At 44.9% G+C, this 26284-nt stretch overlaps 1 protein-coding gene across 3 annotated transcripts in view; it reads left to right on the forward strand.

Moving 5' to 3' along the window:
• The window catches only part of ythdc1 (YTH N6-methyladenosine RNA binding protein C1), an 84086-nt gene that overhangs the window by 10101 nt on the left and 47701 nt on the right, over window positions 1-26284 (forward strand). For all 3 annotated transcript variants that reach the window (XM_078214152.1, XM_078214154.1, XM_078214155.1), the window contains exons 2-3: window positions 16276-16377; window positions 18326-18669. In XM_078214152.1, the coding sequence (XP_078070278.1) occupies window positions 16276-16377; window positions 18326-18669 (446 nt within the window). The remainder of the gene's footprint in view (window positions 1-16275; window positions 16378-18325; window positions 18670-26284) is intronic.

A 26284-nucleotide genomic window follows, 5' to 3' on the forward strand; every position in this document is an offset into this window, starting at 1 on the left:
TGGGTGTTTTTCCGGTTGGAGGAAGGTAACTAGTGGCGTGCCGCAGGGATCGGTACTCGGGCCGCAACTGTTTACCATTTATATAGATGATCTGGAGGAGGGGACGGAGTGTAGGGTAACGAAGTTTGCAGATGACACAAAGATAAGTGGAAAAGTGAATCGTGTGGAGGACGGAGAAGATCTGCAGAGAGATTTGGACAGGCTGAGTGAGTGGGCGAGGATATGGCAAATGGAGTATAACGTTGAGAAATGCGAGGTTATACACTTTGGAGGAAATAATAACAAATGGGATTATTATCTCAATGGAAACAAATTAAAACATGCTACCGTGCAAAGGGACCTGGGGGTCCTTGTGCATGAGACGCAAAAGCCCAGTCTGCAGGTACAACAGGTGATCAAGAAGGCAAATGGGATGTTGGCCTATATTGCGAAGGGGATAGAATATAAAAGCAGGGATGTCTTGATGCACCTGTACAGGGCATTGGTGAGGCCGCAGCTGGAATACTGTGTGCAGTATTGGTCCCCTTATATGAGGAAGGATATATTGGCATTGGAGGGAGTGCAGAGAAGGTTCACCAGGCTGATACCGGAGATGAGGGGTTTGGATTATGAGGAGAGGCTGAGGAGATTGGGTTTGTACTCGTTGGAGTTTAGAAGGATGAGGGGGGATCTTATGGTGACTTATAAGATAATGCGGGGGCTGGATAGGGTGGAGGCGGAGAGATTCTTTCCACTTAGTAAGGAAGATAAAACTAGAGGACACAGCCTCAAAATAAAGGGGGGTCGGTTTAAGACAGAGTTGAGGAGGAACTTCTTCTCCCAGAGGGTGGTGAATCTCTGGAATTCTCTGCCCACTGAGGTGGTGGAGGCTACCTCGCTGAATATGTTTAAAGCGCGGATGGATGGATTCCTGATCGGTAAGGGAATTAAGGGTTATGGGGATCAGGCGGGTAAGTGGTACTGATCCACGTCAGATCAGCCATGATCTTATTGAATGGCGGGGCAGGCTCGAGGGGCTAGATGGCCTACTCCTGCTCCTATTTCTTATGTTCTTATGTTGCCTCCCTGGTGCCAAGGTCCAGGTTGTCTCTGAATGGGCAGAAAGCATTCTGAAGGGAGAGAGTGAACAGCCAGAGGTCGTGGTACATATTGGTACTAATGACATAGGTAGGAAGAGTGAGGTTCTGCAGCAGCAGTTTAGGGAGTTAGGTAGAAAGTTAAAAAGCAGGACCTCTCGGGTTGTAATCTCAGGATTACACCCTGTGCCAGGTACTAGTGAGGCTAGGAATAGGAGGATAATGCAGTTCAACACGTGGCTAAACAGCTGGTGTAGGAGGGAGGGTTTCAGATATCTGGACCATTGGGGTCTCTTCCGGGGCAGGTGGGACCTGTACAAGAAGGATGGGTTGCATCTAAACTGGAAGGGCATAAATATTCTGGCTGGGAGGTTTGCTAGTGTCACACAGTAGGATTTAAACTAGTTTGGCAGGGGGTTGGGAATCAAAGCAAAGGTGAATTAGCTGAAGGGGAACCAGGGAATAAGACCATAAGACATAGGAGCGGAAGTAAGGCCATTCGGCCCATCGAGTCCACTCCACCATTCAATCATGGTTGATTTCAACTCCATTTACCCGCTCTCTCCCCATAGCCCTTAATTCCTCGAGAAATCAAGAATTTATCAATTTCTGTCTTGAAGACGCTCAACGTCTCGGCCTCCACAGCCCTCTGTGGCAATGAATTCCACAGACCCACCACTCTCTGGCTGAAGAAATTTCTCCTCATCTCTATTCTAAAGTGACTCCCTTTTATTCTAAGGCTGTGCCCCCGCGTCCTAGTCTCCCCTGCTAATGGAAACAACTTCCCTACGTCCATCCTATCTAAGCCAGTAAGACTCAGAGAAACAGCAGGCAGGGTGAGGTTGCTAATCAAAGAGGGCCTGGTGGACTGAAGTGCATTTGTTTCAATGCGAGAAGTGTAACAGTTAAGGCAGATGAACTTAAGAGCTTGGATTAGTACGAGGAACTATGATGTTGTTGCCATTACAGAGACTTGGTTAAGGGAAGGACAGGATTGGCAGCTTAACATTCCAGGATACAGATGTTTCAGGTGGGATAGAGGGGGATGTAAAAGGGATAGGGGAAGTTGCACTCCTGGTTAAGGAGAACATCACTGCTGTACTGCAGGAGGACACCTCGGGGGGGCTCATACAGCGAGGCAATATGGGTAAAGCTCAGGAATAGGAAGGGTGTAATCACAATGTTGGGGGTTTACTATCGGCCACCCAACTGCCAGCGGGAGATAGAGGAACAGATATGTAGGCAGATTTTGGCAAGATGTAAAAGTGTGGTGTGGTGGGAGATTTTAACTTCTCCTATACTGACTGGGACTCACTTAATGCTAGGGGCGTGGATGGGGCAAAGTTTGTAAGGAACATCCAGGAGGGTTTCTTGAAACAGTATGTAGATAGTCCAACGAGGGAAGGGGCCATACTGGACCTGGTATTGGGGAATGAGTCCGGCCAGGTGGTCGATGTTTCAGTAGGGGAACAGTTCAGGAACAGTGACCACAATTCAGTAAGCTTTAAAGTACTGATGGATAAAGATAAGCGTAGTTCTCAAGTGAAGGTGCTAAACTGGGGAAAGACTAATTACAACAAAATTAGGCAGGAACTGAAGAATGTAGATTGGGGGCAGATGTTTGAGGGCAAATCAACATCTGGCATGTGGGAGGCTTTCAAGTGTAAGTTGATAGGGATTCAGGACCGGCACATTCCTGTAAGGATGAAGGATAAGTATGGCAAGTTTTGGGAACCTTGGATAACGAGAGATATTGTGAGCCTAGTCAAAGAGAAAAAGGAAGCATTTGTCAAAGCTAGGAGGCTGGGAACACACGAAGCAAGTTTGGAGTACAAAGAAAGTAGAAAGAAACTTAAGCAAGGAGTAAGGAGAGCTAAAAGAGATCACGAGAAAACATTGGCCAGCAGGATTAAGGAAATTCCCAAGGCTTTTTATACAGATATAAAGAGCAAGAGGGTAGCCAGGGAGAGAGTTGGCCCACTTAAGGACGAAGGAGGGAATCTATGCATGGAGCCAGAGGAAATGGGCGAGGTATTGAATGAGTACTTTGCATCAGTATTCGCCAAAGAGAAGGACTTGGTGGATGATGAGTCTGGGAAAGGGTGTGCAGATAGTTTAGGTCATGTTGAGATCAAAAAGGAGGAGGTATTGGGGTTCTTGAGAAACATTGAGGCAGACAAGTCCCCAGGACCTGATGGGATATACCCCAGAATACTGAGAGAGGCAAGGGAGGAAATTGCTGGTGCCTTGAGAGAAATCTTGAATCCTCACTGGCGACAGGGGAGGCACAGTAAGAAGTCTCAACACCAGGTTAAAATCCAACAGGTCTCAGAGGATTGGAGAATAGCCAATGTTGTTCCTCTTTTGAAGAAGGGTAGCAAGAATAATCCAGGTAACTACAGGCCGGTGAGCCTTACATCAGCGGTAGGGAAATTATTGGAGAGGATTCTTCGAGACATGATTTATTCCACTTGGAAATAAGTGGACGTATTAGTGAGAGGCAACATGGTTTGGTGAAGGGGTGGTCCTGTCTCACTAATTTGGTCGAGTTTTTTGAGGAAGTGACAAAGGTGATTGATGAGGGTAGGGCAGTGGATGTTGTCTACATGGACTTGAGTAAGGTCTTTGACAAGGTCCTTCATGGCAGATTGGTGCAGAAGGTAGCACAGTGGTTAGCACTGCTGCTTCACAGCTCCAGGGTCCTGGGTTCGATTCCCGGCTTGGGTCACTGTCTGTGTGGAGTTTGCACATTCTCCTCGTGTCTGCGTGGGTTTCCTCCGGGTGCTCTGGTTTCCTCCCACAGTCCAAAGATGTGCGGGTTAGGTTGATTGGCCATGCTAAAATTGCCCCTTAGTGTCCGGAGATGCGTAGGTTAGAGGGATTAGCGGGTAATATGTGTAGGGATATGGGAGTAGGGCCTGGGTGGGATTGTGGTCGGTGCAGACTTGATGGGCTGAATGGCCTGTTTCTGCACTGTAGGGTTTCTATGATTTCTAAGGTAAAGTGGCATGGGATCAGAGGTGAGCTGGCAAGGTGGATACAAAAATGGCTCAGTCATAGAAAGAAGTTTAACAACACCAGGTTAAAGTCCAACAGGTTTATTTGGTAGCAAAAGCCACACAAGCTTTCGGAGCTCTAAGCCCCTTCTTCAGGTGAGTGGCCTTAAATTCAGCCACTCACCTGAAGAAGGGGCTTAGAGCTCCGAAAGCTTGTGTGGCTTTTGCTACCAAATAAACCTGTTGGACTTTAACCTGGTGTTAAACTTCTTACTGTGTTTACCCCAGTCCAACGCCGGCATCTCCACATCATGACTACCGTCAGTCATAGAAGACAGAGGGTAGCAGTAGAAGGGTGCGTTTATGAATGGAGGGCTGTGACAAGTGGCGTTCCTCAGGAATCAGATTTGGAGGAAAATATAACTGGTTTGATTAATAAATTTGCGGATGACACAAAGGTTGGTGGATTAGCAGATAGCGATGAGGACCATCAGAGGATACATAGATAGAACATAGAACAGTACAGCACGGAACAGGCTCTTCGGCCCACGATGTTGTGCCGAGCTTTATCTGAAACCAAGATCAAGCTATCCCACTCCCTATCATCCTGGTTTGCTCCATGTGCCTATCCAATAACCGCTTAAATGTTCCTAAAGTGTCTGACTCCACTATCACTGCAGGCAATCCATTCCACACTCCAACCACTCTCAACCTCTGATACCTCTGAAATCCTTCCTATATCTCCCACCATGAACCCTGTAGTTATGCCCCCTTGTAATAGCTCCATCCACCCGAGGAAATAGTCTTTGAACGTTCACTCTATCTATCCCCTTCATGATTTTATAAACCTCTATTAAGTCTCCCCTCAGCCTCCTCCGCTCCAGAGAGAACAGCCCTAGCTCCCTCAACCTTTCCTCATAAGACCTACCCTCCAAACCAGGCAGGATCCTGGTAAATCTTCTCTGCACTCTTTCCAGCGCTTCCACATCCTTCTTATAGTGAGGTGACCAGAACTGCACACAATATTCCAAATGTGGTCTCACCAAGGTCCTGTACAGTTGCGGCATAACCCCATGGCTCTTAAACTCCAACCCCCTGTTAATAAAAGCTAACACACTATAGGCCTTCTTCACAGCTCTATCCACTTGAGTGGCAACCTTTAGAGATCTGTGGATATGGACCCCAAGATCTCTCTGTTCCTCCACAATCTTCAGAACCCAACCGTTGACCCTGTAATCCACATTTAAATTAGTCCTACCAAAATGAATCGCCTCACATTTATCAGGGTTAAACTCCATTTGCCATTTTTCAGCCCAGCTTTGCATCCTATCTATGTCTCTTTGCAGCCTACAACAGCCCTCCACCTCATCCACTACTCCACCAATCTTGGTGTCATCAGCAAATTTACTGATCCACCCATTAGCCCCCTCCTCTAAGTCATTAATAAAAATCACAAAGAGCAGAGGACCAAGCACTGATCCCTGTGGCACTCCGCTAGCAACCTGCCTCCAGTCTGAAAATTTTCCATCCACCACCACCCTCTGTCTTCTGTTAGATAGCCAGTTACCTATCCAATCGTCCAACTTTCCCTCTATCCCACACCTCCTCACTTTCATCATAAGCCGACCATGGGGTACCTTATCAAACGCCTTACCAAAATCCATGTATATGACATCAACTGCCCTACCTTCATCAACACACTTAGTTACCTCCTCAAAAAATTCAATCAAATTTGTGATGCACGACTTGCCCTTCATGAATCCGTGCTGACTATCCCGGATTAATCCGCATCTTTCTAAATGGTCGTAAATCCCATCCCTAAGGACCTTTTCCATCAATTTACCAACCACCGAAGTAAGACGAACCGGTCTATAATTACCAGGGTCATTTCTATTCCCTTTCTTAAACAGAGGAACAACATTCGCCACTCTCCAGTCCTCTGGCACCATCCCCGTGGACAGTGAGGACCCAAAGATCAAAGCCAAAGGCTCTGCAATCTCATCCCTTGCCTCCCAAAGAATCCTAGGATATATTTCATCAGACCCAGGGGACTTATCGACCGTCAGTTTATTCAAAACTGCCAGGACATCCTCCCTCCGAACATCTATTTCCTCCAGCCTATTAGCCTGTAACACCTCTTCCTCAAAAACATGGCCCCTCTCCTTGGTGAACACTGAAGAAAAGTATTCATTCATCACCTCGCCTATCTCTACTGGCTCCATACACAAGTTCCCACTACTGTCCTTGACCGGCCCTAACCTCACCCTGGTCATTCTTTTATTCCTCACATAAGAGTAAAAAGCCTTGGGGTTTTCCTTGATCCGACCCGCCAAGGACTTCTCATGCCCCCTCCTAGCTCTCCTAAGCCCCTTTTTCAGCTCATTCCTTGCTAACTTGTAACCCTCAATCGAGCCATCTGAACCATGTTTCCTCATCCCTACATAAGCTTCCCTCTTCCTTTTCACAAGACATTCCACCTCTTTTGTGAACCATGGTTCCCTCACTCGGCCATTTCCTCCCTGCCTGACAGGGACATAGAACCATAGAAAATTACAGCTCAGAAACAGGCCTTTTGGCCCTTGTCTGTGCCGAACCATTTTATGCCTAGTCCCACTGACCTGCACTTGGACCATATCCCTCCACACCCCTCTCATCCATGAACCCGTCCAAGTTTTTCTTAAATGTTAAAAGTTTACCACTTTATCCGGCAGCTCATTCCACACTCCCACCACTCTCTGCGTGAAGAAGCCCCCCCTAATATTCCCTTTAAACTTTTCTCCTTTCACCCTTAACCCATGCCCTCTGGTTTTTTTCTCCCCTCGCCTCAGCGGAAAAAGCCTGCTTGCATTCACTCTATCTATACCCATCAAAATCTTATACACCTCTATCAAATCTCCCCTCAATCTTCTACGCTCCAGGGAATAAAGTCCCAACCTATTCAATCTCTCTCTGTAACTCAGCTTCTCAAGTCCCGGCAACCTATCAAGGACACCCAGTATTTGTTCCTTGAAAAAGTTCCACTTTTCATTAGTGCCTTTCCCTGACAGTTTCTGTTCCCAACTTATGCCCCCTAATTCTTGCCTAATCGCATCATAATTACCTCTCCCCCAATTGTAAACCTTGCCCTGCTGTACGGCCCTATCCCTCTCCATTGCAATAACAAAAGACACCGAATTGTGGTCACTATCTCCAAAGTGCTGTCCCACAACCAAATCTAACACTTGGCCCGGTTCATTTCCCAGTACCAAATCCAATGTGGCCTCACCTCTTGTCGGTCTATCCACATATTGTGTCAGGAAACCCTCCTGCACACACTGCACAAAAACTGCCCCATCTGAACTATTTGACCTACAAAGGTTCCAATCAATATTTGGAAAGTTAAAGTCCCCCATGACAACTACCCTGTGACCCCCACACCTATCCATAATCTGCTTAGCAATTTCTTCCTCCACATCTCTATTACTATTTGGGGGCCTATAGTAAACTCCTAACAACGTGACCGCTCCTTTCCTATACAGCAAGATATAAATCGGTTGGAGACTTGGGCGGAGAAATAGCAGATGGTGTATAGAAATCATAGAAACCCTACAGTACAGAAAGAGGCCATTCGGCCCATCGAGTCTGCACCGACCATAATCCCACCCAGGCCCTACCCCCATATCCCTACATATTTACCCACTAATCCCTCTAACCTATGCATCCCAGGACACTAAGGGAAATTTTTAGCATGGTCAATCAACCTGACCCGCACATCTTTGGACTGTGGGAGGAAACCGGAGCACCCGGAGGAAACCCACGCAGACACGAGGAGAATGTGCAAACTCCACACAGACAGTGACCCAAGCCGGGAATCGAGCCCAGGTCCCTGGAGCTGTGAAGCAGCAGTGCTAACCACTGTGCTACCGTGCCGCCCGTAATCCGGACAAATGTGAGGTAATACAGTTTGGAAGGTCTAATAAAGATAGGAAATATACAGTAAATGATAGAACCCTTAAGAGTTTTGATAAGCAAAGGGATCTGGGTATACAGGTCACTGAAAGTGGCAATGCAGGTGGAGAAGGTAGTCAAGAAGGCATACGGCATGCTTGCTTTCATCAGCCGGGACATTGAGTTTAAAAATTGGCAAGTCATGTTGCAGCTTTACAGAACCTTAGTTAGGGCGCAATTGGAATATGTGGTCGCCACAGTACCAGAAGGGTGTGGAGGCTTTGGAGAGGGTACAGAAAAGATTTATCAGGATGTTCCCTGGCATGGAAGGCATTAGCTATGAGGACAGGTTGGAGAATCTTGGTTTGTTCTCACTAGAACGACGGAGGTTGAGGAAGTCTACAAGATTATGAGAGGCATTGACAGAGTGGATAGTCAGAAGCTTTTTCCAATGGTGGAGGAGTCAATTACTAGGGGGCACAGATTTAAGGTACGAGGGGCATGGTTTAAAGGAGATGTACGAGGCAGATGTTTTACACAGAGGGTGGTGGGTGCCTAGAACTCGTTGCCGGGGGAGGTAATGGAAGCGGATACGGTAGTGACTTTCAAGGGGCATCTTGACAAATACATAAATAGGATGGGAATAGAGGGATATGGTCCCTGGGAGGACAGGGGCTTTTAGCTAAGTCGGGCAGCATAGTCGGTGCAGGTTTGGAGGGCCAAAGGGCCTGTTGCTGTGCTGTAATTTTCTTTGTTCTTTGTTCATTCTGGTGAACCTTCTTTGCACTCTCTCCAAAACTTCCACGTCCTTCTGGTAATGTGGCGATCAGAATTGCATGCAATATTCCAAATGCACCTGAACCAAAATTTTATATAGTCGCAACATGATTTGCCAACTCTTGTACTCAATGCCCCGGCTGATGAAGGCTAACATGCCATATGCCGCCTTACTCACCGTGACCATTATGTTGCCACTTTTAGGGAACTACGGACCTGCATATTCCGATCCCTCTGTATATTAATATTCCTTAGGGCTCTGCCATTTACAATATACATCGCACCTAAATTTGATCCTCCAAAATGCATCACCTCGTATTTAAAACATAGAAAAAATACAGCATAAACAGGCCCTTCGGCCCACAAGTTGCGCCGGTCATGTCCCTCCCTACCTAGGCTTAGGCTTATCTATAACCCTCAATCCTATTAAGTCCCATGTACTCATCCAGAAGTCTCTTAAAAGACCACCACCACTGACGGCAGCCGATTCCACTCACCCACCACCCTCTGAGTGAAAAACTTGCCCCTGCCATTTCCTCTGTACCTACTCCCCACCACCTTAAACTGTGTCCTCTCGTAGCAGCCATTTCAGCCCTGGGAAAAAGCCTCCGAGAATCCATCCGATCTATACCTCTCAACATCTTGAATACCTCTATCAGGTCACCTCTCATTCTTCGTCTCTCCAAGGAGAAAAGACCAAGCTCCCTCAGCCTATCCTCATAGGGCATGCCAACCAATCCAGGCAACATCCTGTTGTACCCTCTGACAATCCCTGGGACTATGTGTCTGGACGTGTGTGTTCAAACTCTGATCAAATTTATAAAACTAGTTTTACATAACTATAATAGTTGGTGTTAATAGGTTGCCTGGAATTTGTGATAATGTTAGCATGGATACAGGATTCATTAATGGGCAGGAAGTAGAGAATCAGGATAAACATGCATTTTCAATTTGACAGCTTTGTGGAATGCAGCAAAGATTAATGTTGGGGCCTCAGTGATTTACAATCCCTATTAATGACTTCAAAGAGACCAAGAGTAATGTATCTTAACTTTGCTGACCTAACCATGGAAAGCTAGATGGAAATGTAAGCTGTGAGGAGGATGCAAAGAGGCTCCAAAAAGATGTGGGCAGGTTAAGCTACTCACAGCAAGGCATTTGGCTTTTATTGCAAGATGATTGCAGAGGACTTTGATGAGAGCACACCTGGAGTTGTGTGCGCAGTGTTGGTGTCCATGTTTAAACGAGGATAAACATTGGCGATGGTACAGCAAAGGTTTACTGCATTGGTTTCTGGGATGAGAAGATTGTCCTTGAGGTCACACCTGGAGTACTGTTTTGGTCTCCTTACTTGAGAAAAGATATACTGTCACTGGAGGGAGTGCAGATGAGATTCACTAGGTTAATTCCTGAGTTGAGCGGGTTGGTTTATGAGGAGAGACTGAGTAGACTGGGACTATACTCATTGGAATTTAGAAGAATGAGGGGGCATCTAAGAGAAATATACAAAATTATGAAGGGAATAGATAAGATAGAAGCAGGAAGGTCATTTCCACTGGTGGATGAAACTAGAACTCGGGGGCATAGCCTCAAAATAAGGGGGAGCAAATTTGGGATTGAGTTGAGGAGGAACTTCTCCCAAAGGGTTGTGAATCTGTGGAATTCCCTGCCCAGTGAAGCAGTTGAGGCTATCTTGTTGAATGTTTTTAAGGCAAAGATAGATTTTTGAATAGTAAAGGAATGAAGGGTTATGGTGAGCAGGTGGATAAGTGGCACTGAGTCCATGAGAAGATCAGCCATGATCATATTGAATGGCGGCGGAGCAGGTTTGAGGTGGCCTACTCCTGCTCTTAATTCTCATATCCTTATGTCAGACTGAGTAAATTGGGCCTATTATGAATGAGAGGTTTTATACGATGATTATGTTTGGCACTATGTTGTTCCAGCTTGAATGGAGCAATGAAGAGAGTCATGTGGCTAGCACCAAATTCTGTCTGACAACAAGTCTGGGCCAATTGGTTACTGTGTGAAGGGGGCAGGTTGACGTACGGGCAAGCAGGTGCAAGATATTCCAGTAAACAGGTAAGAGCATCTGTGTTGACGATGGATCAACTTTCAGTCTCCAGGTTTTGGGCAGTGAAAGAGATTTTGCCAAGAGCAAAAGACAAAGGACTGTAGTTAGGTGGCCAGCGGAGAAGAAAGTTCCCTTTGCACTGCTGAAGCAGAATGAGGGAGGGAAGGTGGTTTCTGGTCGAAGAGATGCGTCCCGTGGCCACCTAAGGAATCTGGGAAATTTGTCCTGGTGTGGCCGGTAGGAGTGAAAAGAATCACCGTACTGCTGGTATTTGGTTTGGGACCTCTGGAAACTGAGGCGCATCTCATGATGGTCACTTGATTTTACAACTCAACAAAATGGGACAAAGTGAACCCATTGGAAGCTGAGAGTGATGTTAATCTGGATCTTGTGGTAACTGTTATGCAGAAAGCAGGGTGTGATAACTGTGGCAGGAGGTTTTTAGTGTTTAAAGTTACAGAGCAATATCTTTTCTGAGGTTTAATGTATTAATAGTTATGGAAATATGAAAGAGGACAGAAAATGAAATCTGAACAATTAAACTTGCCTAATCTAGTCATGGAGCAGCTGAAGCACATCATTAATCTGCCTGCCTTGTTATATGTTCTCCTGAGAGAGGCTGTTTGTGAAAAACAAGTGATCTCTAAGGGACCACGGTAACTAATGAATGCTCTGCAAGTTGCCTTTGATAACCCTAAGGACCTGGAACACTTCAATTTTATGAATTGCCATAATCCATACTCGCCCAATACTTCAATCAGAAGACATCAAGTCTGTGACATATTAATAGTGGGTAATAGCTCTAACTCTGTGCCTGTCCACTTGATTCACGTGCTCCTCGTTTCTGCCATCCCTATCCATCTCAAGTAACCAATCCAGCTGGTTGATTTCTGGGACTCAGCTGCATCACTATATCTGCATTTAACCTATCAATTTAGTGTTTGTTTCCAAGCCACATCTTTCAGAAGGACATGATGTTCTAAGTATGGAACCATGCAGGACTCTGCTTCATGTCTGCATGTGATCTTGCCAATAGAAGTAAGGGCAGTAGGGCTAATGTGAGGAGTGAATTAATTATTTTAGGATGCAGAATTTAAGTTTAGTTATTAATGTCGCAAGTAGGCTTACATTAACACTGCAATAAAATCACTGAAAATTCTCTAGTGCTACACTCCGGCGCCTGTCAGGATACACTGAGGGAGAATTTAGCAGGGGCAATGCACCTAACTAGCACATCTTTCGGACTGTGGGAGGAACCCGGAGGAAACCCGTGCAGAGTCCGCAGCGACCCAAGCTAGGAATTGAACCCAGGTCTCTGGCGCTGTGAGGAAGTAGTGCTAACCACTGTGCCGCCCCCGGTGAGGGGTTGTAGTATGATTAGACAAGACATCACATTTGAAGTGAAAGACTAGTGCAGACTTGTTTTTTTAATTTATTCTTTCATGGGATGTGGGCATAATGGAGCATTTGTTGCCCATCCTTAATTGCACTTCAACTGAGTGGCTTGCCAGGCCATTTCTGAGGACAATTAAGAATCAACCGCATTGCTATGGGTCTGGAGCACATGTCAGCCAAATCGGGTAAGGATGGCAGATTTCCCTCCCTAAAGGAAGGATTCTCAGGATTACTTCCTGTGCCACGTGCCAGTGAGGCTAGGAAGATAGTGCAACTAAACACGTGGCTAAAGTACTGATGTAGGAGGGAGGGGTTCAGGCTTGGTCATTGGGCTCCCTTCCGGGACAGGTGGGACCAATACAAGGAGGACGGGTTACACCTAAACTGGAGGGGCACCAATATCCTGGCAGGTAGATTTGCTCGAGTCGCTTAGGAGAGTTTAAACTAGTATGGCAGGGGGGTGGGAACCAGAGCAGGAGATCAGCAGGAGAAATAGCTGAGGGAAAGCTACAGACTAAGGCCCGTAAGAAGAAGTTGTTGAACACAGCAGGACTGGTGGTCTGTCATGCATTTGTTTGAACACGAGGAGCGTAACAGGTAAGACTGATGAACTTAGAGCTTAGAGCTTGGAATAGTACTTGGAAATATGATGATGTTGCTATTACAGAGACTTGGTTGAAAGACAGGATTGGCAGCTAATTATTCAAGAATTTAGATGCTTCAGGCAGGATAGAGGGGAATGCAAAAGGAGTGGGAGAGTTGCATTACTGGTTAAGGAGAATATAGTAAGAGTTTTAACAACACCAGGTTAAAGTCCAACAGGTTTATTTGGAGGGTCGAAGGGCCTGTTTTCTGAGCTGTACTGTTCTTTGGTAGCAAATGCATTAGCTTTCGGAGCGCTGCTTCTTCGTCAGATGGAGTGGATATCTGCTCTCAACACAGCACTCCGAAAGCTAATGGCATTTGCTACCAAATAAACCTGTTGGACTTTAACCTGGTGCTGTTAAAACTCTTACTGTGTTTACCCCAGTCCAATGCCGGCATCTCCACATAAGGAGAATATTACAGCTGTACTGAGGGATGACACCTCGGAGGGTTCAGGCAGAGAGGCAATATAGGTAGGGCTCAGGAACAGGAAGGGTTCAATGTTGGGGGTTTATCCCAACAGCCAGCGGGAAATAGAGGAGCAGATATGCAGACGTTTTGGAAAGATGCAAAAACAGTAGGATTGTTGTAGTGGGTGATTTTAACTTTCCCTATATTGCAGGGACTCACTTACTGTAGGGGCTTGGATGGGGCAGAATTTGTCAGGAGTGTCCAGGAGGGTTTCTTGAAACAGTATGTAAATAGCTCAACTTGGGAAGAAGCTACATTAGACCTGGTATTGGGGGATGAGCCCGCCAGGTGTTCAAAGTTTCAGTAGGAGAGCATTTCAGAAAAAGTGATCATAATTCCATAAATTTTAAGGTGCTTGTGGATAAGGACAAGAGTGGTCCTTGGGCAAAGGTGTTGAATTGGGGGAAGACTAACTACAACAACATTCGGCAGGATCTGGAGAGTGTAGATTGGGGGAGGTTGTTTGAGTGTAAATCAATATCTGATGTGGGAGTCTTTCAAATGTCAGTTGGTTGGAATTCAGGACCGGCATGTTCCTGTGAGGATGAAAGAAAAGTGTGGCAAGTATCAGGAACCCTGGATAATGAGGGGTATTATGAGCCTTGTCAAAGAAAAAGGAACGTAAGGCCTAAAAAGCTTAGGGCAGATGAAGCCCTTGAAGAATATAAAGAATGTAGGAAGGAGTTAGGAGGGCTAATAGGGGTCATGAAAAGTCCTTGGCAAACAGGATTTAAAAAATCCGAAGCCATTTTATACGTATGTAAAGAGCAAGAGAGTAGCCAGGGAAAGGGTTGGTGCACTCAAGGATTGTAGAGGGAATCTATGCATGGAATTGCTGGGGCCTTGACAGAAACCTTTATATCCTCATTGGCTACAGATGAAGTTCCAGAGGACTGGAGGATAGCCAGTGTTGTTCCATTGTTTAAGAAGGGCAGCAGGAATAATCCAGGAAACTATAGGCCGATGAGCCTTGCGTTAGTGGTAGGGAAATTATTGGACAAGATTCTTGGGGATGGGATTTACTCACATTTGGAAACAAATGGACTTATTAGTGATCGAAAGCATGGTTTTGTGAAGGGGTGGTCGTGCCTCAGTAACTTGATTGAGTTTTTCGAGGAAATTACAAAGATGATGAGGGGAAGGCAATGGATGTTATATACATGGACTTCAGTAAAGCCTTTAACAAGGTAGACTGGTATGAAAGGTGAAGTCACATGGGATCAGAGGAGAGCTGGCAAGGTGAATACGGAACGGCTTGGCCATAGAAGACAGAGGGTGCTTTTCTGAATGGAAGGCTGTGACGAGTGGTGTTCCACAGGGATCAGTTCTGGGACTGTTGTCCCAGAGTGTTGTTCGTAGTATATAATGATTTGGAAGAAAATGTAGCTGGTGTGATTCGTAAGTTCGCAGATGACACAAAAGTTGGTGGAGTTGCAGATAGTCAGAGGACACAGCAAGAGAGAGACCGGTTGGAGACTTGGGCAGAGAAATGGCAGATGGAGTTTAATCCAGACAATTGAGATAATGCATTTTGGAAGGTTCAATGCATGTAGGAATTGTACAGTAAACGGTAGAACCCTTAGGAGTATTGACAGGCAGAGAGATCTGGGCGTACATGTCCACCGATCATTGAAAGTGGCAACGCAGGTGGATAAGGTAGTCAAGAAAGCATACGGCATGCTTGTCTTGATCGGTCGGAGCATTGAGTATAAAAATTGGCAGGTCATGCTGCAGCTGTACAGAACCTTACTTAGGCCCCATTTGGAATATTGTGTACAATTCTGGTCGCCACACTACCAGAAGGATGTGGGTGCTTTGGCAAGGGTACAGAAGAGGTTCACCAGGATGTTGCCCCGTCCTGGATGGTATTAGCTATGAGGAGAGGTTGGATAAACTCAGTTTGTTCTCACTGGAATGACGGAGGTTGAGGGGTGACCTGATAGAGGTCTACAAAATTGAGTGACATGGATACAGTGGATAGTTAGATGTTCTTTCCTCGGGTAGAAAAGTCAAGTACCAGGGGACATAGGTTTAAGGTGCGTGGGGGAAAGTTTAGAGCAGATGTGTGAGGCAAATTTTTTTACACAGAGGTGGTGAATGGCTGGAACGCGCTGCCTGGGGAGGTGGTAGGAGCAGGTACGATTGTTGCATTTAAGGGGCAACTTGACGAATACATGAATAGGATGGGAATGGAAGGATATGGACTCTAAGTGCATACGGATTTAGTTTAGGCAGGCAGGATCAGTGCAGGCTTGGAGGGCTGAAGGGCCTGTTCGTGTGCTGTACTTTTCTTTGTTAAAGGACATTAATGAAGTAGATGGGTTTTTATGACAATTGCTGACAGTTTCTTGGCACGGAGAGCCTAGTTTTCAATTTCAGGTTTATTAATTGAATTTAAATTCTACCTTGGTGGGATTTGAACCCCCGCCCTCAGAGCATTAGCCTGGACCTCTGGTTAGCATTCCAGTGGATTGTCATCACTCTGCCATCTTCTCCCTATGATGGTCCTTTATTGTGCTTTAACAATTTCTGATTCGAATGTGGAAAAGAAGTAAAGGTGGGAGTTGGAGGACAGAATGAAAACAATCTGTGACGTGGAAACTAACAAAAGAAAATTAAGAACATGGAATGGAAAAAAAGGCAAAACAAAGCCAGAAAAGAGTGGAAGCAGGCAGCATAAGTGCACAGAACAGACAAGATAATGTTTCAAGATAGAAATGTGAAGCGTGAAATCTATTGAGTGCCTCCAGATTGGGTGGAAAAAAGCAATGTATTTTTACAGAAATTCTCCCTTTATCCTTACGGGAAAAATTATATTGACATGCTGCATAAAAATGTGACTGACCTTTTTGTAATTGTTGTTTTTGTGGCAAAGCAGTAGTGCAAGCTAACAGTTACGTTTCTTGTCTTTTAGATGGTGAAGTCAATGTTTTGGATGATATCTTGACGGAAGCCCCTGACCAAGATGATGAGCTTTATAATCCTGAAAGTGAACAAGACATTAGTGAGAAGAAAGGTGAGTTTGGCATACTGAGCCTTTTGGTTCATGGACTCTTGTTTTATGGTTCCACAATGCCAATGCCTTTTGAGTTAATGTTGTTGGGTGCAGTTCCTTTGCAAACATAAAAGCAATAATGTTTCTTGGAATGGTATTTAAAAATGCAGCCTGTAATAGCTTTATTTTTTTCACTTTGGATTTGCCTTCAAATTAAGTGAGCTGAAAAAGAAATTAGGTGGTTCGTCACTATGGGCTGCACGGTGGCTCAGTGGGTAGCACTGCTTTCTCACGGGATTCGATTCCTCGCTTGGGTCACTGTCCGAGCGGAGTCTCCATGTTCTCCCGGTATCTGCGTGGGTTTCCTCTGGGTGTTCAGGTTTCCTCCCACAGTCCAAGGACGTGCTGGTTATGTGTATTGGCCATGATAAATTCTAGCTCAAAGTACGCAAACAGGTGCTGGAATGTGGCAACCAGAGGATCTTTACAGTAACATAAAAGCAAATATGCTGTGGATGCTGGAATCTGAAACAAAAACAGAAAATGCTGGAAAATCTGAGCAGGCCTGACATTTTCTGCTGGAAAATCTCAGCAGGCCTCCAACATTTTCTGTTTTGTTACGACTTTTACAGTAACTTCATTGCAGTGTTAATGTAAGCCCACTTGTGACACAAATAAAATAGTTAAATGGTGAAAAATTACAACATGCTACTGTGCAGAGGGACCTGGGGGTCCTTGTGCATGAATCGCAAAAACTCAGTTTGCAGGTGCAGCAGGTGATCAAGAAGGCAAATGGAATGTTGGCCTTTATCGCGAAGGGGATGGAGTATAAAGGCAGGGAGGTCTTGCTGCAATTGTACAAGGTACTGGTGAGGACGCAACTGGAGTACTGTGTGCAATTTTGGTCCCCTTATTTGCGGAAGGATATATTGGCCTTGGAGGGAGTACAGAGAAGGTTCACCAGGTTGATACGGAGATGAGGGGGTTAGCTTATGAGGAGAGATTGAGTAGATTGGGCCTGTACTCGCTGGAGTTTAGAAGGCTGAGGGGAGATCTTATAGAGACATATAAGATAATGAAGGGGCTAGACAGGGTAGAGGCAGAGAGATTCTTTCCACTTAGAAAGGAAACAAGAACAAGAGGACAAAGCCTCAAAATAAGGGGGAGTCAGTTTAGGACAAAGTTGAGGAGGAACTTCTTCTCTCAGAGGGTAGTGAATCTCTGGAATTCTCTGCCCATTGAAGCAGTGGAGGCTACCTCGTTAAATATGTTTAAGTCACATATAGATTTCTGATCAATGAGGGAATTAAGGGTTATGGGGAGCGGGCGGGTAACTGGAACTAAACCACTATCAGATCAGCCATGATCTGATTGAATGGTGGGGCAGGCTCGAGGGGCGAGATGGCCTACTCCTGCTCCTATTTCTTATGTTATGTTTTTATGTCTGGAGATTTTTAAGTGGATCACCAGTTTATGGGTTAATTTTTCTCATGTCTTGTTTTGGATTGCTTAGCTTACATGATGACTTATTGCATCAGTTTTGACTTGTGTTTGTTTCTGTGCTGAAGGCAAAGTATGGTCCGGTCATAATTTTTTTTATCTGATCAGAATGTGTTGTGCTTTATCTACAAAATCTGCTTTTGATTGTACAGTCGTGTTAATGAATGCTTTAAAACATTTTAATTGTTTTAACTTGTGACACTGCCAATAACAAAAGGCAATTTCAGCTGGGACTCCATAACCACATTCAGTACATTTTTGACTGGATGTTCTTATTGTGTATGAAAATGTGAAAGCACAGTATTAAGTAGCAAATATTTGCTATTTTTGTTTTAGATACGAGCTAGCCTTCCTTGCAATGGAAACATTGCATTGTTACTTGTGCAATACCTTTAAGCTGTTTGCTTTTCTCACTAATGATTTTAATATTTTTGAGACATAAAGGGTGTTAACTTTCTTTATTGAACAGCATCAAAAAGAAAAAACGAAAAGGAGAGGGCTGACAGTGGTGATGGGAAAAGGCAGAAAAGCCATTCAATCCGGCAGGTTAGCAAAAGGTCTTCCTGTCCTTCTGCAGGAGACAACATAAAGGCTTCCATTTCAAAAGGCAGGCATATATCTACCTTTAAGAAGGATGAATATCAGCGGTATGAGCGAAGCAAAACTGCAAGCACTGACAGAAAGAACCATACCCAAGGTGGGAGTTCCCGAGAGTCACAGAAAGAGCGGACAGACAAGGCGGGGAGTAGAAGAAGAGAATCTGACAGAAAAATTAAATCGGCAACCCCAGATGAGTCAGAAACTTACAGCATGGTAAGGCAAAACTACTTTCTGAAATTGTTAATATTTGCATTTGCTATGAAGAAGGACCAACTCTATGCACCCATATCTTGCTAACTGCGTTGCTATTTTCCTGCTATTGGAAGCTATTGCTTCTGGTGTATAGCTGTTTAATAAGCGCAAGAGTGGTTGCCATGGGGTAAATACAATGAAAGGCAAGTATTTCTCTAAATATAGTCCATTGAAACCAATTATCCTAAATAGATACATTGCAATGAGACATTTGCTTTTGTTGTCTTCACAGAATAGTGCTCCATGGAGGATACTTATAACTAGCGAAATCTGTTTGTGACAGACAACTTGGAGGGAGATCATTGCAGTTGCAGGAACCGAAGGAGTAAAACAGAATAGCAGAAGGGTCAAAGCTACAGGTGGGAAGAGACTAGACAAGGGGAACTGAAAGAGAGTAGGTAAACAATAGGCAGATTGTGAGATGATTTTAGTGGTAAGTTGAAGCTACTGCATCTGCTATGAATCTTGAAAGGAGGTAAAATTGGTAGCATGCGTTTTAAATTGGAAAGAGGAAATGAGAAAAGAGTCAAGAGGTGACAATAGTGAGAGAATGGAGAATAATTGTTCAGTAAGTCCAAAAGAAACTGAAGTGTTTCTGTGTAATTCTGTAGTGTGTGGTTTATGATTTAAACTCAGTTATTTTGGATGGTTCCTGGTAAGAAATCTCATTGCATGTAGGTCTTACTAACATAAGTTGAGAGATATATCTTAAGTCTGTCTGTTGTTCAACTGAGCTATTTGTACCTGGGCCCAGTCATTCAGTGTAGTGACTTGCGCATTTGTGGCTATGGCTAATGAACTAGTCTTGCATTTTCATTATTTTTGCAGTCACTGCAAAATTATTTACGTGGTATGATTACTGTTCAAGTTTTTATTCTGAAGTATTTTTATGCTCTGAAATGTGAATATTGCAATATATGGTGGTGCACAGTGAAAACCGTGTCACTGCAAAAAATTTACTTGAGGCATGTGAACAATGCATGATAATGTATCAGTCAGTAACTTGTAGCAAGAAAGGTGGATAGCCTATCAATTGTGAAGCATCAAAAAACTGAATGGTTTGTGCCATTTTGCCATCTTTGTCCTTAATTAACCTCTGTGAGCTTTGCATTTGCACATAACTTGCCACAAAAAGTTAAATCCAGTTATTAATACTCAGATGCCATTTTAATGAGTTAGTAACTGTTAATGACAGTGAATAGATTTCTCTGGCGCAGAAATGAACAATTAAGTGGGGAGATCCATTCTTCCAGGTAGTGAATTATTGACGATTTTGAAAATCTCTGTCTTTCTTTCCCTTTCTCCATCTCTCATTTGACATTGAATTCATCCCATCTAATTAGCTATGCACTTTGACTTCTTTTCTCAAATCTTAAATCTCATGAATTAAGGAGATGTGCTCTTGTTGGTTCTGTCAGGTTCACCAAGTTTCATGTTGCCTTTCTCGGTTTGTCCATCAATGAGCAGGACAAAATCAAATTTGAGCTGAAGAGTGCAGTGGATTCTGACCCAGTATGCTTTTTAAAATTTTATTCCCCTGTGAGTCCATTTTTTAGCAAATGTGGTTTAACAGTGTGGTTGGGGGGGAAAATGTTCTGTGAAGTGATCCTTGCAGGATGCGCATGCTGTGCGTGAAGTAACTGCTTTATGTATTTTTTAATTGTGCATTTAAACGATCATTTCCATTCTGCTCAAACCTCGGCTCAGTTTAATTTCCCCGAATCTTGAGCATCATCTGAAAGGCCCCGATAGTAATTCTTAAACTCAATCTTTTAAAATAAATTGTAACTAAATTCATTCATTATAGGCCAATAGTTTTCTTAAAATTCGTACTACGTACTTGTGTAATTGTGTATCTGCCCCCTTTCAAAACATTTCAAGATCATGGGTGGGGCCAGAAGACATTGGTAGAGTGTTGAATGAGTACTTCACATCCGTCTTCACTTGAGAATGAGGACAATGGTATGGAATTCAGGCAGAGAGACTTTGAGGTTCTTGAACAAACTGATGTTGGGATGAACAAGGTATTGGAGATGTTGGCAGCCTTAAAAATGGATAAATCTCCAGGTTCAAATGAATTGTGCTCTAGGCTGCTGTGGGAGGCAAGGGAGGAGAATGCAGGGGCTCTGACCCAAATTTCAATTCCTCACTGCCCATGGGGGAGGTGCCAGGTGACTGGAGAACATAGAGTCATAGAGGTTTACAGCATGGAAACAGGCCCTTTGGCCCAACTTGTCCATGCCGTCCTTTTATTTTTAAGCCCCTAAGCTAACCCCACTTGCCCGCATTTGGCCCATATCCCTCTATACCCATCGTACCCATGTAACTATCTAAATGCTTTTTAAAAGATAACATTGTACCCGCCTCTACTACTACCTCTGGCAGCTTGTTCCAGACACTCACCACCCTCTGTGTGAAAAAATTGCCCCTCTGGACACTTTTGTATCTCTCCCCTCTCACCTTAAACCTATGCCCTCTATTTTTAGACTCCCCTACCTTTGGGAAAAGATATTGACTATCTCCCTTGTCTATGCCCCTCATTATTTTATAGACCTCTATAAGGTCACCCTCAGCCTCTTACGCTCCAGAGGAAAAAGTCCCAGTCTATTCAGCCTCTCCTTATAACTCAATCCATCAAGTCCCGGTTCCATCCTAGTAAATCTTTTCTGCACTCTTTCTAGTTTAATAATATCCTTTCTATAATAGGGTGACCAGAATTGCACACGGTATTCCAAGTGTGGCCTTACCAATGTCTTGTACAACTTCAACAAGACGTCCCAACTCCTGTATTCAACAGCTAATGTGGTTCTGCTATTTAAGGAGGCTTGTAGAGAGAAACCAGGGAACTACAGACCAGTGAGTCTAACGTCAATGGTAGCGAAACTTGGACAAAATTCTGAAGGGCGAACATCTATCTCCACTTGGAGAGGCAAAACTTGATCAGGGATAGTCACGATGGCTTCATCAAAGAGAGGTCATGCCTAACAAATTTGATTGAATTTTTTGAGGAGATGACCAGGTATACACGAGGGTAGTGCATAGAACCATAGAAAATTACAGCTCAGAAACAGGCCTTTTGGCCCTTCTTTTCTGTGCCGAACCATTTTTTGCCTAGTCCCACTGACCTGCACTTGGACCATATCCCTCCACACCCCTCTCATCCATGAACCCGTCCAAGTTTTTCTTAAATGTTAAAAGCATTTACCACTTTATCCGGCAGCTCATTCCACACTCCCACCACTCTGCGTGAAGAAGCTCCCCCTAATATTCCCTTTAAACTTTTCTCCTTTCACCCTTAACCCATGCCCTCTGGTTTTTTTCTCCCCTAGCCTCAGCGGAAAAAGCCTGCTTGCATTCACTCTATCTATACCCATCAAAATCTTATACACCTCTATCAAATCTCCCCTCAATCTTCTACGCTCCAGGGAATAAAGTCCCAACCTATTCAATCTCTCTCTGTAACTCAGCTTCTCAAGTCCCGGCAACAACCTTGTGAACCTTCTCTGCACTCTTTCAACCTTATTTACATCCTTCCTGTAACTAGGTGACCAAAACTGTACACCATACTCCAAATTCGGCCTCACCAATGCCTTATATAACCATACCATAACACTCCAACTTTTATACTCGATACTCCGATTTATAAAGGCCAATGTACCAAAGGCACTCTTTACCACCCTATCCACCTGTGACGTCACTTTTAGGGAATTCTGTACCTGTATTCCCAGATCCCTCTGTTCAACTGCACTCTTCAGAGTCCTACCATTTACCCTGTACGTTCTACTTTGGTTTGTCCTTCCAAAGTGCAATATCTGTACTGGGACCTCTGCTATTTGTGAGGTCCCTGAGGATTGGAGGATAGCGAATGTGGTCCCGTTGTTTAAGAAGGGTAGCAGGGATAACCCAGGAAATTATAGGCCGGTGAGCTTGACGTCCGTGGTAGGGAAGTTGTTGGAGAGGATTCTTAGAGACAGGATGTATGTGCATTTAGAACGGAACAATCTCATTAGTGACAGACAGCATGGTTTTGTAAGAGGGAGGTCGTGCCTTACAAATTTGGTGGAGTTTTTTGAGGAAGTGACAAAAACGGTTGATGAAGGAAGGGCCGTGGATGTCGTCTATATGGATTTCAGTAAGGCATTTGACAAAGTCCCACATGGCAGGTTGGTTAAGAAGGTTAAGGCTCATGGGATACAAGGAGAAGTGGCTCGATGGGTGGAGAACTGGCTTGGCCATAGGAGACAGAGGGTAGTGGTCGAAGGGTCTTTTTCCGGCTGGAGGTCTGTGACCAGTGGTGTTCCGCAGGGCTCTGTACTGGGACCTCTGCTATTTGTGATATATATAAATGATTTGGAAGAAGGTGTAACTGGTGTAATCAGCAAGTTTGCGGATGACACAAAGATGGCTGGAATTGCGGATAGCGAAGAGCATTGTCGGGCAATACAGCAGGATATAGATAGGCTGGAAAATTGGGCGGAGAGGTGGCAGATGGAATTTAATCCGGATAAATGCGAAGTGATGCATTTTGGAAGAAATAATGTAGGAAGGAGTTATGCAATAAATGGCAGAGTCATCAGGAGTATAGAAACACAGAGGGACCTAGGTGTGCAAGTCCACAAATCCTTGAAGGTGGCAACACAGGTGGAGAAGGTGGTGAAGAAGGCATATGGTATGCTTGCCTTTATAGGACGGGGTATAGAGTATAAAAGCTGGAGTCTGATGATGCAGCTGTATAGAACGCTGGTTAGGCCGCATTTGGAGTACTGCGTCCAGTTCTGGTCGCCGCACTACCAGAAGGACGTGGAGGCATTGGAGAGAGTGCAGAGAAGGTTTACCAGGATGTTGCCTGGTATGGAGGGTCTTAGCTATGAGGAGAGATTGGGTAGACTGGGGTTGTTCTCCTTGGAAAGACGGAGAATGAGGGGAGATCTAATAGAGGTATACAAGATTATGAAGGGTATAGATAGGGTGAACAGTGGGAAGCTTTTTCCCAGGTCGGAGGTGACGATCACGAGGGGTCACGGGCTCAAGCTGAGAGGGGCGAAGTATAACTCAGACATCAGAGGGACGTTTTTTACACAGAGGGTGGTGGGGGCCTGGAATGCGCTGCCAAGTAGGGTGGTGGAGGCAGGCACGCTGACATCGTTTAAGACTTACCTGGATAGTCACATGAGCAGCCTGGGAATGGAGGGATACAAACGATTGGTCTAGTTGGACCAAGGAGCGGCACAGGCTTGGAGGGCCGAAGGCCTGTTTCCTGTGCTGTACTGTTCTTTGTTCTTTGAAGGGGGGGAGGTTTAACACAGATATCAGAAGGACATATTTCACACAGAGGGTCGTGGGGGCCTGGAATGTGTTGCCGGGCAAGGTGGTGGAGGCGGACACACTGGGAACGTTTAAGACTTATCTAGACAGCTATATGACCGGAGTGGGAATGGAGGGATACAAAAGAGTGGTCTAGTTTGGACCAGGGAGCGGCGCGGGCTAATTGTTCCTTGTTTCTCGTTTCAAGGCTTCATTCTATGATCATCTTGCTGGTGCCAGTACAGAGCGAGACTGCGGATAGTTGGGAACCTGTCTCGGGGGCAGGGAATTCATATGGTGTTCATGGAAGTGGAAATGACTAGGGTTGGGAAGCATTTTCTGATCAGGGCCATTGTGATCTCCTGGACTCGTTTCGATCGCCTCAGGGGGTCGGAGAGGAATTTCCCAGATTTTCTTTTTCCCCATATTGGCCCTGGGGTTTTTCACTCTGGGTTTTCGCCTCTCCCTGGGGATCACATGGTCTGGAATAGGGGGGTGGGCGTGAGTTAATAGGTTGTAATGAACAAAGCATCGTAGCTGTGAGGGACAGCTCGGTGGATAGGATATTGGTATGTAGATAGGCTGGAAAATTGGGCGGGGATCCTGGATTCAGGATTCAATCCTGGACCGGGGAGCGGCGCGGGCTTGGAGGGCCGAAGGGCCTGTTCCTGTGCTGTATTGTTCTTTGTTCTTTATCTCACACTTGTCTGCGTTAAATTCCATTTGCCATTTTTCTAGTTGGTCCAAATCCCTCTGCAAGCTTTGAAAACCTTCCTCACTGTCCACCTACACCTCCAATCTTTGTATCATCAGCAAACTTGCTGATCCAATTGACCACATTATCATCCAGATCATTGATATAGATGACAAACAACAATGGACCCAACACCGATCCCTGCGGCACACCACTAGTCACAGGCCTCCACTCAGAGAAGCAATCCTCCACAACCACTCTCTGGCTTCTTCCATTAAGCCAGTGTCTAATCCAATTTACTACCTCCCCATGTATACCTAGCGACTGAACCTTCCCAACTAACCTCCCATGAGGGACCTTGTCAAAGGTCTTGCTGAAATCCAGGTAGACAACATCCACCGCCTTCCCATCATCCACTTTCCTGGTAACCTCCTCGAAAAACTCTAATAGATTGGTCAAACATGACCTACCACGCACAAAGCCATGTTGACTCTCCCTAATAAGTCCCTGTCTATCCAAATATTTGGAGATCCTATCCCTTATCACACCTTCCAATAACTTGCCCACCACCGACGTCAAACATACTGGCCTATAATTTCCCGGATTTCTTTTGGAACCTTTTTTAAACAACGGAACAACATGAGCCACCCTTCAATCATCCGGCACCTCCCCCGTGAATACTGACATTTTAAATATGTCTGCCAGGGCCCCTGCAAGTTCAACGCGAGCTTCCCTCAAGGTCCGTGGGAATACCCTGTCCGGTCCTGGGGATTTATCCACTCTGATTTGCCTCAAGACAGCGAGCACCTCCTCCCCTTTAATCTGTAAAGGTTCCATGACCTCCCTACCTGTTTGCCCTATTTCCGTAGACTCCATGCCCGTTTCCTCAGTAAATACGGATGCAAAAAAACCATTTAGTATCTCCCCCATCTCTTTTGGTTCCATACACAGTCTACCACTCTGGTCTTCAAGAGGACCAATTTTATCCCTCACTATCCTTTTGCTCCTAACATACCTATAGAAGCTCTTTGGATTTTCCTTCACTCTGTCTGCCAAAGCAACCTCATGTCTTCTTTTAGCCCTCCTGATTTCCCTCTTAAGTAGCTTCTTGCACTTTTTATACTCCTCGAGCATCTGATCTGTTCCTTGCTGCCTGTACATTTCATACAACTCTCTCTTCCTCTTAATCAGTGTTACAATCTCCCTCGAGAACCAAGGTTCCTTATTTCCTATTTACTTTGCCTTTAATCCTGACAGGAACATACAAACTCTGCACTCTCAAAATTTCTCCTTTGAAGGCCTCTCACTTTCAATTTACATCCTTACCAGAGAACAGCCTGTGCCAATCCACACTTCCCAGATCCCTTCTCATTTCATCAAATTTGGCCTTTTTCCAGTTCAGAACTTCAACCCGAGGACCAGATCTATCCTTATCCACGATCAGGTTGAAACTAATGGCATTATGATCACTGGATCCAAAGTGTTCCCTCACACTCACATCCATCACCTGCCCTAACTCATTTCCCAATAGGAGATCCAATATCGCATCCTCTCTAGTTGGCACCTCTATATACTGAT

The sequence above is a fragment of the Mustelus asterias genome, chromosome 6 (genome assembly GCF_964213995.1).
Source record: "Mustelus asterias chromosome 6, sMusAst1.hap1.1, whole genome shotgun sequence".
NCBI classification, from domain to species: Eukaryota; Metazoa; Chordata; class Chondrichthyes; order Carcharhiniformes; family Triakidae; genus Mustelus; species Mustelus asterias.